This window comes from Pelmatolapia mariae, linkage group LG12, assembly GCF_036321145.2.
Source record: "Pelmatolapia mariae isolate MD_Pm_ZW linkage group LG12, Pm_UMD_F_2, whole genome shotgun sequence".
NCBI lineage: Eukaryota > Metazoa > Chordata > Actinopteri > Cichliformes > Cichlidae > Pelmatolapia > Pelmatolapia mariae.
In genome coordinates this window covers 35,339,091-35,357,851 of record NC_086237.1, presented here as the reverse complement: position 1 = coordinate 35,357,851, position 18,761 = coordinate 35,339,091, and the positions used below count along the sequence as shown (strand labels likewise).

General features: G+C 37.3%; 1 protein-coding gene across 2 annotated transcripts in view; it reads left to right on the top strand.

The window, feature by feature from the left end:
• Positions 1–18,761, top strand: part of ksr2 (kinase suppressor of ras 2) — a 111,590-nt gene that overhangs the window by 12,111 nt on the left and 80,718 nt on the right. The window contains exons 2-5 of one of the 2 annotated variants that reach the window (XM_063489888.1): positions 1,670–1,810; positions 2,642–2,792; positions 16,327–16,362; positions 18,137–18,638. In XM_063489888.1, coding sequence (XP_063345958.1) covers positions 1,670–1,810; positions 2,642–2,792; positions 16,327–16,362; positions 18,137–18,638 — 830 coding nt within the window. The remainder of the gene's footprint in view (positions 1–1,669; positions 1,811–2,641; positions 2,793–16,326; positions 16,363–18,136; positions 18,639–18,761) is intronic. The other variant, XM_063489889.1, reaches the window with a different exon arrangement.

Genomic DNA, 18,761 nt, shown 5'->3' with positions numbered 1-18,761 from the left:
CACCGTTTGATGACAAAATGTAGGTCACTCGGACCCAAGTGGATTGTGGTATACTGGCAGACATGGCAAATATAACACTGGCACTGCTGTTTTTTACATTGCCACAACTTCTTTGTTGGCTGTTTGGTGTTGACCACTGGTTTTGAGTGTAGTAATATGGAGCAAGGTGTGAATAGAGCTACCTGTTTGTCATCAGGTGCATTTGATATGTTAGGTGAACAGGGCCCCACCTGTAAAAATGGCTAAAAACTACACAGCTAAAAATGTAACAATTAAAAATCAACCAGTATAATATTTACTTATTTATAGCTATTTTAGATTTGTGTAGATATTAATATAAATTTATGGTGTGAGAGTGAGCTACAGAATTCACTTGGAATCAAACTGTAAATAAATTTGATAAACATCCATCCATCCTCTTCCGCTTATCCTTTTCGGGGTTGCGGGGGGCTGGAGCCCATCCCAGATACCATAAGGCAAGAGGTGGGGCACACCCCGGACAGGTCGCCAGCCTGACACAGAGAGGCAGACAACCACTCACATTCACATTCACACCTATGGGCAATGTAGATTCTCCAATTAACCTAACCCCACCAATTACATATCTTTGGTCTGTGGGAGGAAGTGGGAGTACCCGGAGAGATCCCACACAAACACGGGGAGAAAATGCAGACTTCTATTTTGATAAACAGTCAATTTAAATTATACAATTTTAAAAAAACGAACTGTATTATTTATTTTATTTTTTTATTTTTATTTTTTGCTGTATGTTGTCTTGCAAAAATATACAACATCACATGCAAAGTTATTACAATTTATTGCAGAGCTATCGCCAATTGCTGATTTATTATTTTTGCTAATGAGATCCTCCTTCACTAACAAGCCACGTGTCTGTGGCAGGAAGAATGACTTCTAACAAAGGAAAAGCTTGCATGCATCTGCCCACTTGTATGTGTGTCTTTGTATTAGCACCATTTTTCAGTTTAGAGGAGGTTTCTGATATAATCACAGCTTTCAACCAATAATCACTCAGCAGCGAGTTGAAGAGGGGTTAAATGATGAAACAGTGTTTCATTTGCTTTGCCTGAGCTGATTAACCAGGCTGTCCTGGAATTTCTGTGACACCAGAGGCTCTTCCTCGTTCATCATAAACTGACTGATAGGATATTACCATGACTATGGTACTGGCATGACCTTATGTGGCTGCTTTGATTTCTGGGATTTTTCAACAACAGGCTAAAAATATAATTGAAATCTTTTTTTCCTGCACATTTAAACATATTAGGATTCTTTAATAGGATTAAAAACACATGATTTGTGTTTTTAAAATGTAAAGTTTGCTTTTGTTTTATAAAGCACTACACCGGGCAGGATTTTTGCACACAAACTGTTGACCTGTTCAGGATATACCTTGCCTTTAACCCCATTACAGCTGAGGTAGTTTCCACTCTTCCAGTGGTTTCAGAGTAATATTAAAACAATTTCCATTGTTTTATTTGTGCTTCAGTTTTAAAGGAATTTTATAGAAAACAAAGGAAAGAGAAACCGAGAGGTGAAACTTACCTTTTCAGCTCAGAGAATTACTTTTGTATGTAGATATGTTAAAAATGTGAAAGGAGTTTGGTCAGGAGAAGCATCGTCTCACTGTTTTTGTCTTTCTTCCTCCTAGGGGAAGTTGGTAAAGTACTTCAGCCGCCAGCTGTCCTGTAAGTGCAAAGTGGCCTTAGAGGAACGCAGTGCCGAGCTGGAGGACTTTCCTCGCCTCGGCCACTGGTTCCGCATTGTCAACTTGAGGAAAGAGGTCACACAGGTGAGCCATGATACCACGTAGTAACCATTTTTTACACTCAAAATGCATCTCATGATCATTGCTTCAAAGTCAAAATTTCAGATGATATTTTTCTGATTAGTATATTTGACAAACTGTTCCAAGAACTTTTTCACACATTGCCTTTTTTCTGCTTTCTCTCTTTTTTGTTAATATGTTTTGTCCAGATTTGAATAAAGTTTTTATACTTACCATTTAAACATTTCACTGTCACTATCAGATTGTAGCTTTTAGCAGTTGAGGTTTCCATACTGGTGACTGAGAGTGAAATCTGACAGCTCATATCACCCTCTGGCTAAAAGCTTACTAAAATGCTGTAAATGCCATAGAACTGCCATAGCACTGAGTTTCGAAGTTTTCATGTACTAGTGGAGTCTCTATGCATCTCATACTGGGCCTTTGTGTATCACCTCAGTTCATCCACTGGCAGAAAGGAGCTATTTTAGCCCCTTTCTTTATTGCTTTAAGCAGGAGGTTTTAGCAGTATGTGCTGTGTCGGAGATGTCCATATAAACATATGCACTCTGACATCGTGGAGAGTCATGAGTGGAAACAACTGATATTGAGCTGATATAGATCAGTTGTTTCATGAGCATTTGGTTTACAGGAATTACTTGTAAGTTTCATCTCCTCATTATAGGAAATTCTGATCATCCTTAATGTTGTTACACTGTATAATAAAGAAAATTATCTATCACTGTAACTTATTCCATTAAATGTATATCTAAATATGATCGGTCTAGGTTTTTGAGCTAGATGTGTATTTGTGGTGGTCTTTAAGCTGCATGCATGTTGCATGTGTATATTTGATAGGAAATGAGTCCAGGTGAGGTGACCCTGGAGGGCTTGCTGGAGATGAGCGAGGAGCAGGTGTGTGAGCTGCTGCAAAAGTTTGGTGCCAGTGAAGAGGAGTGTGCCCGTCTCAACGCTTCCCTCTCCTGCCTCAGAAAGGCCCACCAGCTCGGTGAGAGTCCACTCAAAACACTCACAGATGAGCTCATACGCTCACACACATGGAAAATACTAATCTTTATATAACGTTATCACTGTTTGTGTTCACTAGAAATTAGGATATTTGTGTCTAACCAATGAAATAATGAATTATTTTCTGCGCACACTAAGAAAGTTCACCTACAGTACGTTGAGACTGTATGGGTGCATACTGAATTTATGGTATTTTTAAAAATTTCAATTTCTTTTATAGCTTTTATAACTACACCCAGATTAAATATTCTTTTTATATACTCCCAAAGCATATATTTCTGTTTACAGTTTTCCAGACAAAAGGAGTTGTCTGGAGAACTTGATTTGTGATTTGCTTGAATTGGATGATACATCTTGGGGAGCAAATGTTCACCTTTAGTTATGTTGAATTGCTTGTTGATTGGTTTGTTGGGAACTCGTGCATTATAGAGGGCGTTAGGCACATAGAGAGGGGGTGACATACATAATAATACTTGTCCACATTCACAATAGACTGTTGATTTGTCAGTAAATTCATGACTTTTCTCAGACACATAACAGATCAATAAAAACTGCTTTTAATGTGCTCTCACTACAAAAATTACGACATATCACTTACAATACTGAATTGCTGACTTCTAAAATTATTGATATTGATCTATAAACCTATGCTGGTGTTATTAGGTCAATCTGTTCCACCCTGGAGGTCCCATTGTTTTTAAGGTTATCAAGGATGGGGGCAATGCCTGAAGTGGCAAACCAGAGCTTTTGTGCACAATTTTTAGAGCAATGTTATTAAAATCAGCATTTGCTGACTAAATGGCTGCAATTTACGCTTTTATTTGCAGTGTAGATTAGGACTTTTTTTTTTTTTTTCAAACCTCACTTTGGACTGATAATGATGAGGATATTTATCCAAAGAATGCAAATGTTGTTCACGCTTTTACTGACATTCAGGATTTATGGGGTTAAATATTAAGAGATTTTAATGAATTGATTAAATCATTGCAAATTACATGAGCTAAAGATAAGACAATATGGTAATTGGTAATCATTTATTCACTGAATAAAAAAAATCTGTTACTTTTTTTTTTTAAAGGTTTGTTTTTATATATTTCTTTTTCTCATTTTGTTTTTTCTTTTTTTCCAAAACAGATTTTTACATTTCAGTTTTTATTTATTTTTTAATCTTTCATTCCATATTCTCAGTTGTCATCAGTTTCAAATGTTAGTTTTTGTCTTTTAAGTATTATAATTTGAAGGTTAACTGTCAAGCAGCAAAACCTAAAAAAGTCAGAACAGGTATTATAATACAAACATTATTAAAAAAATATTCACCAAAGCTTCCTCAGATTGGTTGTGTTTACAAATTTCACTTAAATAACAACAATGGAAAGGTTTACTGTATGTTTTATTTTTGCCAACACCCAGTATTATTTCATTTTTAAGTCTATTTTTCATTAGTATTTCCACTGAATATAATACATTTTCACATATCGTTTTAATTTAGTTTAGTTGTATTTAACTTAATATCTTGGGTAGTGAGGTGTTTCATAGGGTGATGATGAAAAGCTGTTTTTGTGAATGGGAAATGTATTACTTATTAAAAGTAAACTCACTTATGAAGTGACATTCAAGCCTCAATATATTTTCAGTGAAATTGCTGTTGTTTCTATAGGTGGTGCTGTTTTCTTCTGTTCACTACCAACAGCTCAGCCTTTCCTCTCAGCCTCTTCTTAATTTATTCATAGCACAATGAATTAAGACACTACATATACAATACAAAACCATCCCTGCTTCTATGCTACAACTGTTTTCAGAAAGACATGATAGATATGGTAGATAATATGATAAGACATTCTGACTCAAAATATTTAGAATAACACTTTTTCTGAAATGTATAAACAATATGATATTCCTGTAAATTATTAATACAGAGAGCAGTGTGTAAACGTGTGGTATGTTAGTTCTTGTCATTTAGTCATGTGCAACATTAATTTGGTAAAATGCTTATGTCAAGCAAAAAACTGTTACATATAAAAGTTTAGCTTTATTTTCTGTTCTCAGCGGGCCAGACTGTCAAAAATGAAACAGGAAGTCAGATGTGTATCGTTGCTTTGTCGTACTAACATATCATACACTGTCGGTAAATATGCGAGATTACTGCACTGATGCATTTGTTTAAAATAGCTGTTGTTAAGAACTGGTTCCCATCTAATGGTTCATCCACTTGTTCTAATTTGTCATTAGAAATGGAAGTACATATTTCTTAGAGCATATTGTGATGCCACTAGCTTCCAGCTGAGCAATAGAAAAAGGAAATCTCCAAGTCAAACCCTTGTATTAAATGTCATTTTGTGCATTACATTATTACTGGGACCTCGCATACCTTTAACAATGATAAATTATTCCTGAGTAAGCATATAGCTAAATGTATGCAATTATGGTTAAAATTATAAAGCGATTTTTAAAAGAATATTTTTTTTTAATCTCCCATTTTGGAGAGACATTTTGTAAAAATTGTAGTTGTCTCAGTAAAATAAACTGAGATTCTGTATTTTTTCCAATTTATTTATTTTTTTATCAAATGTGGCTGTTGGTAACAGAATTGCATGCATAGGTATGTGCTGTGATGCAACAAGTGTGTTTGGTTTGTTACATGGTTGGCCCCCAGATGGCATAAACGGACCACATTTTGTTTTCAGTCATAACTATGACTTTTGCAATGATTCAGCTGAACCAGAAGGGGGCAGTAGAGTATCAGTAAAATTAGGGTGGTCGTTTTAGTAACAACCTTTAGTACACCCGTTAACATAGCATATCTGTTTCTCTTCGACTCCCACTCACACGCACGCCACACAGAGCCACACACACCCACACATACACCCACGTACCAGTAAGAACATGCGCGCGCACACACACACTCTGTTTTGTAACAGATGTCCTTTCAGACAGAAGACTCTGCTGAATAATTACGCAAATTAACTTGATGAGTAGTTTTACTTCAGTGTGCCCTAAGCAAAACTGTACTTCATTAAAAGAGCGTTTTATTAGAGGAGGTGTAACATTCAGCTGCTGTTGACATTCAGACGAACAGGTCTTTTACAGCACAGTCTGAAAATCAGGCTCTTTGTTAGGCTGCTGGTGCTCGGCTGTCCTCTCGAAATATTCATGCTCTCTGTTGGTCCCGGTGCTTGTTTTTCAGTCAGTCTGCTGCTCTTGCCCACCTTCCTGTGTGCTTCTCAAACTTCTCTTTTTCCCTCATCAGTTCAACTGGGTACCGGGGAAGATGATATCCAGAAAGGCAAACAGGCCAACCCCGTCTCATAGCAAGCAGTAATGGCTATGTTGTACCACAGTGCAAAACACATGAGTTTTCCATAAAGGCTGATAAATTGTAACTTGCTTGTGTTTTCTGGCCTGTTTTCTATTAGCTGGTTGCAGTATCACATGATTCCAGAGTGTTGCATTTAAAGTCCCATTACTAGATGTTGCTTCATTTGTAGGTGTTTAAATGAGTTTTTATTAGCTATGTCAATTTCTATTTTTTTTTTTTTTTTTTTTTTGCTTTTTTTCTTTTAGGTATGTTTATGCCGACTTTGATTTTAACTCTTTCTTCATTTAGGTTTAGGCACCAAAACTAGAGTTTGTGCTGTAGACCATTACATATTTTACTTGAAAACTGTCAACTCCAGTTTCAGAGCAGTGGAACCGCCTGATGGCAGAATCCATCAGGGGGTTCCACTCAGCGATGCCTCAGTCCTTCACGGTTCACACCGACAAGGCTTTAAACATCACTGGAGACCAGCTCACCTTTGTCATAACTGTCTGTGACAGTTCCTTCAATCTGATTTTGAATAAATGCAAAAGTTGAGGAAGCTGAGCTGCATTCATAGCCAAGTCACATGTGGAACATTGATGATAACACAATTTAATGAGGATTTCCACATAAAATGTTATAACTGGGGAACAGTGAAACCTAACAATATCTGTGTAAAAGTACATATAAAGGCTACAAAGTACACATACTTTTGAAAGAGATGGCATAGATCCAAGTGTTAGTCCACTGTGTGTCAAGCCATTCCTGACCTTTGTTTAGTGTCATCCATTACAAGCTGACTATTGCCAGCTGGGAGATGTTTGTCTGGCTGTAAATATCTTCTGTCCTAAAAAATAAACAATTATATTGATTATTAAAACAAAAACAAAAAAAACCACACAAACAAAGCTCAGCAGTGTTTTTATACATTTACAACTTGATATCTTTCTTTGAGAAATCTTTGAATGAAAACCTGCTTTTGATAAAAATCAAACCAAGCCATAACAGAAAACATCCTTAATTGAAGGTCGGCTGTCTTCTTCGTCTGGTCACACATGAAGTATTCAGTACAGCTGCTGCTCCTCTCTACTGAGGGTGTTGCTTTGTACCAGTAGTCCCCTTAATGTCTTAAATGGTTTGTACAAAGTTTGACTAAAATACCCTGGTGTCGCTGGGATAATTATAGTGTTCCCCACTGATTTATCCTTTCTTTTTGTGTTTTGGAACTCTTTCACAGGAAACTTGTCTCCAACTTTATTTGTTTTACCCAAACAAACCTAAAACTGGGAGTTCCACTAAATGGGGGGGGGGAAACACCCCAAAAAGTTGATTCTGTTCATCTGGACGTAGGTGTGTTGTTTTTTTTGTTTTTGTTTTTTTAAAGTAGAAGAAATGTTTCATCACTCATCCAAGCAACTTCTTCAGTCTCAGCAGACTGCAGGTTTTCCCAACCAATATTTCTTTTTTTTTCCCCACTGAAAACGCTACGTCCAGAGGCACAGAATCAACTTTTTTTGGGGAATCCCTGGATGATTGCGCATGCATGAAGACAATTAAAAAAAAAAAAAAAAAAAAAAAGCTTAAAAAAATTAAACCACGAATGTCATTGATTTAACTTTATCCGACTAATATTATTTCAACAGAGAAAATAACATTGGTGCAGAACTTTAAAATATGGTATGATAGATTCAGTCTTATTTTTCTCATATAAAATGTAATACCAGTTTCAAAAGCAGCAGCCCTAAACCTGAAAACTCAAGCAAATCTTTGAGCACTGAGTGATTTCCCCACCAGATGTCACATGACCAAAGTTTATTATGACGATTTACATTATCTTTGTTTATATCGTCAACATCTTTTCCTTTGTCTTCCATATTTATTTATTTTTTCCTCATTCTTTTCTTTGCCTTTTTTGTCCATTGCTTCCACCTCCCTCCACTTCCCCCACTGCCTCTCCCTGGCTCTCCAAAGACAAGCTCTGGCCACACAGAGCCACTAATGGACTCTCTAACAGGGGGGCAAGCTAAAGATGTGTGAATGCGCAACAGCAACTCCATCACCACTACCACACAAAGTGGTGAGAGGCACTTTGGGCTGAGAGAAATACCTGGTTTTACACAAGCGTTCTTCATATTCTTGCTGAGAATACGAGCTGAGAGAGGGAGATGTGTCATAGCTTCAGAAGCTTTGCGCATCTGTATTTTAATGGTATTGTGCAAGTACCTGTTTGTCAGAACATCTGTATAAATAGAGCGCATGCAAAAGCTTTTTAAGGGTTAATGAGCCCCATGAGAACATTTAGCACACGAGGCAAGAAGTGGAGGATGCTCTTACGTGTTTTTTAATAGTTATATATTTCTTCTAAAAATCTGTAGGCTGTTGCAAGAATCCATATAAATATATATATTTATTCAACTGCCATGAATTAAAGCAGAAATGAGGATTTAAAAAATTTTTTTTTAAAAAAATGAATAAAATAAAAATAAATATGTTGCTCCAGTTTGTGAGTCATCAGGAATTATGTTAAAATTGGCAGGCACGGACATTAATATACTTTACAGTCTTGCCAGCTTATATATCACATAACCAGACAAGTAGAAAACATACCAAGTGAATGTATGTTCCTCTGCAATGTAGTGTTGAAGGAAGGAAACTAATGCAAGTTAATAGAATATTTCACTACTGGCTCTTGGGATTGCAGTCCACGAGCTGCAATGAGGATGAGTCATACAATTTGAAGGCAGCCGGTCAGTCGTTTGTGCTGCAATATACACACATTATCCAGCCCACCCCTCCAGACAAGTCCACACACACAGAAACTCTCGTACACGTGAAGGATTTTTTTTTTTTTATTTTTTTTTTAATTTGTGTCCTTGTGTTGATCAGCTATACTGCTGATCTTTGCTCAGCACGACAGGTTTCCTCTGTGCTTTTTCTCTGTAATCTTTGACATCGGAAAGGAATGTCCTCATGCCCTGTCTTCAGACAGCTTTACATGCATAAAAACACCTAATTGGCTTCAAATGCCATCAGCAAGAAAAAGAGATGAGTAAAAGCAGTGGAGAGGGAGGCACAGAAGATGCAAAATAAGGAATCGGAGGTGGACAGGAAAGTGAAGAGGGTATGTATGTGGTGGGGGGTGGGGGGGGGGGGGGGGGTGCGCGCGCGCAATATCAAGAGAGAAAATTAGGGCGAGACATAGGTGATGACAACGGGAGGTGAAGAAGAAGCGTCTTCATGTTGCGAAGAAAAAAAAAAAGCAGACGCATCGGGGAAGGAAAGCGACCAGAAGATGCAAACCCCCCCCAACACCTGTCTTCCTGGACACCCATAGGTGGTCCCTATTGGCTGTTAACTAATTAGCAGACTCTAACTTTGAGTCCCACTGATTACACTGCAAGAACATTCACAAACCCCCAATTCAAAAGAGTCGAGATTAAAAAGGGAGACTGCATATATTGAACACAGCCATTGCCCTTTTCACCAAATCCTGTTTACAGTGGTGGTGAGATAGACCAGCTACTGTCCCAGTGGCATTTCACTGCCATTTAGCCTAAAGAAGCAACACATTTAGAGGTAATTAATCCAATTATGAGGCTGTTATCTGCATTTCTCAAAGCCTCGCCACGTGTTAAGCTCGCACCATTAATGGTGTTGGGGCGTGCTATTTGCATTAATCACTGCAGTTTCTCGACAGTTGATGTGGAGATGCAGGGTTATTCAGGTGAGAGCAGAGAATGGAAGATTGATGATGATGTGGCTCCAGAATTACATCTGAAGTTATGCATAAACATGGCCAACATTTGCTAATAAAAGGGGTGAAACACAGAAAGGACTCATTAAACTAAAGGCCTGACCATAAAAAAAGTTTTTTGTTTTTTTTTGTTTTTTGTTTTTTAAACCTGAGAAGGTTATGGAATCTTAAGAGCCTTTTGTCTTTTTATGCATTTACATATACCTTTTAGGAATTTGTTATCTATAAATAGCAATTCTGAGGCAAGATAAATATACAGAGGTTAATGGGGGAATGGGAAACGGGAGGGAAACACAGCTGAAACTAATCAGACATAATGAGAAAGGGAGGAAGCAAAACTGAATACACTGAACATGAGACAAGGGACTATCAAAATAAAACAGGAAACATGAGACACACACTGAGACACGAACTGACTGAATACAAGGAATAGAGGGAGCGAGAGCACGGAACACGGATGAATAAACATTCAGACAGAACTTATCCTACATGATAGACATGACAGACCAAATACAAAGAACGCAGGAAGGAGACAGAGAGACATCAAAAGGAGAAATGCAAAAGGACCTAAACGATCTAATCAGAGCTTGTAAGCACAAGAAAACTAAACATAAGTCACTCAGAGAGTATAACTAAACTCAGAATTCAGAACTTCAACCAGATTCAAACTGTCCAAATACTGAACCACTGGGTTACAGATCCAGCATCATGACAGGTACTGGGTCTGATGAGCACTGGTCGATCGGCAGTGTTCAATTAACAAAATCTGAGCTTAATTTAAAGGCTTTAATCTGTAGCTTTTCACTGGAATTTTAAATATAAGATATAAAGAGGCTGATAAAACAAAATAAACCTGTCAGATAGCAGTGACCAAATCAACAGTATAAGACAGCCTTAAAAAATAATAAACTGGCCAACTCTACAACAGTGAAAGGCCTGAAAGACCATTGAAGACAGCTAAAGTGCATAATGACAGAATTATTTACAGTGTCTAACCAAGTAAAGCACACGCTTGAAGAGGCTGGCTTGTCACTATCACGATCTACAATCAAGAGATGTCTTCATGAATGTAAATAAAAATAGTTTGCTACAAGGTTCAAAGAACAAGAAGATCACCCAAGAAAAAGGTCAGATTTTGTCAGAAAGCATCGAAAAAGACCTGCACAGTTTTGAAAAAATAATTTGAAGGACCAAGATTGACTTGTACCAGAATGAGGGGAAGAGAGCAGCATCTCAAGAAATGAAACATAGCATTTAGGGGTGTCCATGGATTGCTAGGGATTTTCATCCATGTATCAAAAACAGTTCTTGAGTCCAGTGAGCTTGTCCAGTTAATTTTGAGCTCATGAAAATGGGGCCATATGTACTAGAAATTGCTATAATTCTTAAAATAAAAAAACCCTTTTTATTCTATGGTAAAACATTTTTTTGCTCACACTGTATAATCTTATCTTCATGTCATCTAGTGCCACTAACAACCCGCACTTATAAGTCTATACTCTCCTTAGTATTATTACAGTGTGAGAATGTGCACCATGTAAAAACAAAAGAACCAAGAAGAGAATTATTAATTAGCTTTAGAGTTTCCAATCAAATCACATTTAAAGCTTGCCCTGTTTTTTTGCCTCAAATGAAATAGAATATCTTATCTCATTATGACATTCAGAGCTAATGAAAGCAGAAATCAACCAGGACTGTCACTCATATTATATGATGGCTTAAGAATTGGACACTGATTTATTGCTCAGATCATCATCATCAATTCCTTTTCATCAATTGGGAATCAAAAGTGGCTCAAAGTATATTTTAATCATTTTACAGTTTCACACAGTTAATATAATTTTGTTTAGTAATAAAATAATGCAGTTTTAAGGGCACTGGAAGAAAGCCTCAGCAGAAAAAAGTTTGAATAGCAAAGCATTGATGTCAGCAGGTTATTGTCTTGTTGATATGCCTTTTGCCCCATGAAGTTAGGGTTATTTAAATTATTAATTACACATTATATAAAGAGCATTTTTAATATCAAAACTCTCCGTGAAATGCAACTTCAAAAATGTACTGTCTAACGAGCACAAGACACACAAATTAACTTAAATCACAGATCTCAAAGGGGTTACGCTCAGTATGTGTTCTTCATCTAATTTAGCAGCGAGCTGTTTTTGATTTGCCTCAGGCTTTTGCTTAGGTGAGATGATCTGAAACAAGAAATTCATCAGTCAGCTCCTGTTACTATTTTGCTAAAGCTGTTGCTAAGATACTAGTGTGCTTCATGGACTGACTCAGGACTTGAAGCAACAGTTTTATTAGTGTGATTCAAATTCATTGCTTCTCATGCAGAGAAATTTCACTCGGGTATCAGCTTGATAAGCACTGTCAAAAGTATTTTTTAAGTGAGGCAGGCTTATACAAGAGTATAACTGCCAAAAGGAATATTGTAATTTAAATCATCGATGTTGGCGTATCCAAAAGCTACCTATTTGGTAATTGGACAGTCCAAAGGTATTAAACACCCTTCAATCAGCCCCAGTCTGCTATCTAATGTCTCTCACCCGTAAGCTATAAAACCTATTGGTGGTCTTTGATTATTCATGTTGGGTCAAGCAGAATTTTTACACTTCTGAGTGGCTTGTCATGGTTTTATTTCTGCTAATAAAGAAGGGATGATTGAGGAACATCTGTGGATGAGCACTCCTTTACAGCCTGTCTTTCTAAAGGATTTTGCAGCTATGAATTGTGGCTTTAGATATATGTAAGCGTGATCTTCAGGCAGCCTCACTGAGGGCAGAAAGGCAGCTACAGCATGATAAATATTCTGATCATAGTTTTGGATTTGCCATTGTTCTCGGAAACATATTCTGTGCAGGAGATGCGTAACCACGTGCCAAGCAGTGCTGACAACCAATTGGTTTCTATGACAACCTAGACAATACCAGGTTCCCTGATTATAATTGTCAGCCAGAGAGCAGGAACTAATCAAGGACACTGGTTGTTTTTATATAATATAAAATTATTATTTATTATATATATATTTTCATATTACTGGTTGTTTAGCGTTTACCTTCTGCTATTTCCAGTTTAATTGGTTAAAACAATTATGAATGAACCAGAACAGTAACAATCCAGGTTATTTTTTCTATGCAGAATTTTAGTCCTTTTGATTTAAAGCACTATGCTGAGTGTTTACATAGCAGTAGTAGTAACGCACGGAACGGCTAAAAAATATTGACCAACTGTTCCTTTCACTGAAAGAATAAAAAGGAAAAGAGAGATCTTTAGAACTGATTCAGTCTATGCAAGGATTGTCAGAACTATGAAACTGTGAAAGAGAAAACTATATATGTGTACACTGGCTATTGTGTTAGTATACAGACTGAGAGTGCTCTGCACAAGAATTCCAGTGTGCCTTCACTGCTGGTTTTATGCTCTAATGGCAATTAAAGAACCTTGAACCTTGTATTGTGAACAAGCAAGATACAACCAACAACTGTTATTTCCGTCCGCCTCTCCATGACATGTAGTTATCACTGGTGGCATCTGACCAGTCCATACAAATGTGGATCTATATTTTCAGCAAATCAGCTGATTTTGCAGAAGAAGATAAAACTATATTGTATGAAAAATATGAAAAGATAACGCAAATAATATAGACGGAAAGCAACACAGCTCCTGCAGACAAAGCAGTGGCATGAATGTGTGCAGCAGTTTACTGTCAAAAGTGCTGCAAGAATGTATGAGGGCTTTAAGTGTTTTCATCAGTATGACTGTTAAAGATCTACTATAGTAAAGTCTAGCCCATTCAAAGCCAAGAAAAAGGCTGGCTGGTTATTTAACAGACTTACTGTATCAGTATCACAGCATTATCATTCAAACACAGGAGAAAATTCTGTTTTTTTCACCTGCAGCTTTGGTTTGAGAGAAAGTAAAAAAATAAATCTAAAAAACAGAATTCAAATGTTTCCTTAGTCTTAAAGTAAATTTAATGTAAGATCAGCAAGTACATATAGGTGTCCTGTTTTAGGACCAAAGATTAATCTTTATAGAACAATACAATTTTTATAAAGTTGTTTACAGTTAACAGTAAAAAACAGTTTCAGCTATTTTTATCACCAAAGTTCATTAGGGAAACATAAAGACTTTGGGTGCTATTGAAAAACTTTCCGGCTCTCCATACACAGAAGTCCAAGGAATTTTCCTGGAATGGCGAAGCTATTTTACAGCGATTTGATTGGTCAGCGATTTAATACCTGTTGGTCACTAATCTAGAAGATAATCATGCTCAAAATGTAATTAACTGGACTTTTGGTTCAAAAGTTTTCATACCAGAGGCATGGCAACAATCATCCACTCTAACTTATTAATCAACCAACGACCCAGAGTTTTAATTCATTTGAAAGCCTGACTTTGAGCCTTGTCCACCGTAACTGGAAAGCTTAAAAAACAGTTTTATTTGTTGTTATGTATTGTTGACCTGGTGCTTACTCAGAGTTTCTATCTGATTTCTCAGAGTTTTTATCTGATTTAGTGGTCAGCTCAGATAAACACATTATTGTCTGTGATTTTAACATCCATGTAGATAGTCATCTTTCAAAATTTAAAAGAAGCCACCCATAACTTTAATCCCACTCTAGATCTTGTTCTGAGATATGGCATAGAAACTGAAAAGTTAACAGTATTCCCAGAAAATCCTCTTTTGTCTGATCATTTCCTAATAACATGTACATTTACAATAATGGATTACTCAGCAGTGGGAAATGAATTTCACCACAGTAGATGTTTCTTAAAGTGTGTAACTAAGTTTATGGATATAATTTCTTTCAAACATATAATTCTCAAAAATGCACCTTAAAGCAGATAACTCATAATCTGGAGAGGAAATGGTGTCTCACTATTTTGGAAGATCTTCATTAAGCCTGGTAAAATAGTATGTTGCTCTATTAAAAAAAAGCCCTGTGTAAAGCTAGAACATCTCACTATTCATCACTGATTGAAGAAAAAAGAACAACTCCAGGTTTCTCTTTAGCCAGGCTGACAAAAGGTCAGAGCACATGAATTTTTTCACAAATAAGGTTTTAACCATAAAAAAACTACTCGTAATCATTAAAGAATCTAACTAATCATTAGCAGGGGATTTTTTTTTTGGAAAAGTTTCAATCAGGGTTCACAGCTCATTACAATAGGGAAACGGCATTCACGGCATAGGTATTAAAGGCACAGTGATGCTGTGGTTTGAATCGTATCTATCTAACAGACTCTTCACACACAAAGGTTAACTATAGAGCTCCATAGGGTTCTGTACTGGGACCTATTCTTTTTACATCATACATGCTTTCTTTTGATACCGTCATTAAGAGCCATAGTATACATTTTCACTGCTATGCAGATGACACCCAACTTTATCTATCTATGAAGCCAGATAACACACCCCAATTTATTAAACTGCAGGAATGTCTTAAAGGCATGAAGACCTGGATGACCTCTAATTTTCTGCTTCTAAATTCAGAAAAAACTGAGGTTATTGTACTCACCCCTAAAAATCTTATCTAACCAGATTCCTACTCTGGATTGCTGCTAGTTTACTTGTCGTTTCTTGGGTACCGGTATTTAAGAGTTAAATGGGAGGAAGAGCCTTTATCTTCCAGATCCCTCTCCTGTGGAACCAGCTCTCTGTAGGGTCTTTACCTCACAATGTGAAGCGCCTTGCACTATATAAATAAAACTGAATTGAAATTGAACTGAACAACATGGAGCTCATTAAACAAAAAAACACTATGTGTTACGCAGAGGACACAAAGAACTGCAACTTCTTGGTGATGTGTTAGCAACTATTACAAATTCTCAGATGCAGAACAAATGAAAATATTTAAAGAAAAAAATTGACACCCTTGAAACTTGCCATATATTAGGTCTCTTGTGTCTTCAGTTGTCTCTTCCCATAACTCATCATTTCTTCCAGCATCTTCTTCATAACATTATAGAAAAGCTGCTCACTACCCCCATCGCCCCCACCCCCCTCTAACTTTTGCAATTCTTCTGGGACTTTTTATTGCTGATATTTTCGTGGTTCATTTGATGTTGCCATTGTGAAAGTCTGTGCATTTGCATTGCTTATAGTTCCTTAGAGACAATGTCAGATGGAAGAAAAAAATAATGGCACACAAAAAAGAAGAAAGTATGGGGTTGTTGACAGAAAATTTGCATTAATGGTGGCTTGACGGTCAAAAGCAATTTTTTTTTTTTTTTTTTTTTTTAACTGCGAGGTCAAGTTTGTGCACACTCAGTCATGCATGAGATGCTGCATCTGCTTCAATGTACCCAGGATCAATTGTACTTTGTTTTGTTTTTCTGAATAGCCTTTTGGTTGTGCATTTGGTTGTGTAGATAGACGGATAGAATACTGCACACTATTTCAGTCGTTTCTCTTCCAGATCAATAAACACATTCCTTTTTTGTTTCTTTCTGAAGAACAACTTGAGGAGGATAAATTGCACAATAATGGAGGTAAAGTATTGTCATCTGAACTCAAAAACACTCATTTTGGCTGCTCACTTTCAAGTTTTTTTTCTCTGTTGATCCTTCTCTGTCATTCAGCTGAAGGTTTAGTTTTAGTAAAAGTCAGCTTGTGTTTTGACTCATGCAGCTTTGCCCTGTTCTGTTTTTGAGCACTTTTCCATTTCTCATTCTCTTTCTCCATCAAGCGATGCTTAATCTGCTCCACGCCAGGATATTTGAACACCACTGCTGCTCGTGTGCTCACATCAGATAATGGAAAAAATGTATTTTTCATTGCTCAGATTAATGCAGTTAACTTGTTGTAAATATATTCTTTGCCCTAGGACTTCATCAAATGCTTCAATTAAGACAAAAAATGCTTATGGATATTTTAGTATTACATGCACATAAAGAACCTGCTTAGTTTAACTGCACCATTTTATTGCAAAATGCTCAAATTACAAAAAAATAACTTCTTTCTTTAATCTAAGTTGTGTCTTGATATACAGACAGTTTTAGTTTTGGGTTCATTTAAAAAAATGTAGGTATTTTTTGTTTTGCAGAGCAATGTTGCATTTTAGTTTTTCATTGGTAGTCTTTTACAAAGCTGTGAGAAACATGAACAGAATTCTATTTATTATTCCATGTATGGCACACAGTACTATGCAAAAGTCATGAGCCACCCCTCAAACCTTTGTTTTTTCCAAGAAGTTTTTAGTGATTTTTAAGAATGGTCTTAAGCAATAGTTATTCAGGGTTTTTTTTTTTTTAAGATCTTTAAATTGGCAGGTTTTTTTTCACTCATTTTCAGTGAAGTTCTTGTACTTAAGTACACAAAAGTACATACAGTCATGTAAGGAAATAGGGAAAAATCCAGCAAAGCACAAGACCTGACAGAGTCATCAGTTCAGTCTTATACAGTGATGAGTCAAAATTTGAACGTGTTAACTCAAATTGTCAGAGGTACAGAGCAAGTCAAGAGAGAGGTACAAGAGTGAGTGTCTACAGCCGTCTATAAACATGTTGGAGACTCTGTCATGGTTTGGGGCTGCGTTTCAGCCAGTGGTGTTGGTAATGTTTTTTGGAATTATGAATGCGGAAGGTACATTCAGATTTTGAGCCAACATGCAGTACCTTCTGAACATGGCCTTAGGGCTGTTATATATCAGCTTTATTTTTCATCATAACAGTGATCTCAAACATACTGCCGAAGCAGTAAAAGCATTTCTGGATAGAAATACACACAATGGAACACTATCAGACATGGACTGGCCTCTCCAGAGCCCAGAGCTCAACATTACTGAAGAAGTGTGAGAGTGGAGCAAAAAGCAGTCACCATCCACAGAAGAGCTTTGAATGTCCTTCAAGAAGCCCGGAGAACTATTCCTGAAGACTAACTGCTTAAGAGAGTTCAGGCTGGGTTGAAGAATGAACATGAAGCTTGTTTTATTTGTACAAACTCTGTTTTTGCCTTATATCTTATATTTCGATGTTTGTTGTTGGATGATTCAATGAATCACTGCACCTATTCCCCTTTTTCCCAGCAAAAAATAAAGAATTGAGGGATGGCTCAAGACTTTCGTACAGTACTGTTGGTGGATATTGAATTGTAGACGGATATCTCCAAACCTGGACAAACTAAACCAAAACTATTTGCATGAGTTGAAACCACTACGTGCAACTAAAATATGTTATTTTGTTATTTTTGTAAAATTGTGAAAAATGTATTTTAGCAACATGTCACAACCAGATGTTTGTCTCTGTCTTTATGGACTTTCAACAGGGAGCCAGACCAAACAGGACTGGTCCATTCAGTGGCCCACATCAGAATCTGGCAAAGAAAACACTCCGGTGTGCCAGCCAGAGGCCAGTCAGTGGATTCGGTTCCAGCTCTCTCAAAGCCCCAAAGTCCAGTCCAAGTACAACCAGCACATGTGCCACAGCCCACAGGCCCTGGCCCCCCCTTTGTATGCCGATCGACTCACTGTCGACAGCCCCTCTTCAGGGCTCTTCCCTCCCTTGGACTCTGGTCATCGCTCCCTGCCCCCATCACCCCGCCAGAGGCATTTTGGTCACACCCCTCCTCGGACTCATTTGGTGGTCAACACCATGACCCCACCTGGCACTCCTCCCATGCGGCGAAGGAATAAGGTGAAGGCCCCAGGAACACCACCTCCGCCAAGCCGCAAACTTATCCATCTTTTGCCAGGCTTCACCGCTCTGCACCGCAGCAAATCCCATGAGTTCCAGCTGGGGAACCGCTTGGATGACACACAGACACCAAAGTAAGTTTTGTGCTTCTCTGGATTTTTAATGGCAAAAAGTGGCAGCCATTTTGGAGCGCTGTGTGTGTTTTTGAGTGAATACAGAGGTTATTTTACTTCTAGACTTCAGAAGTTGGTATTTAA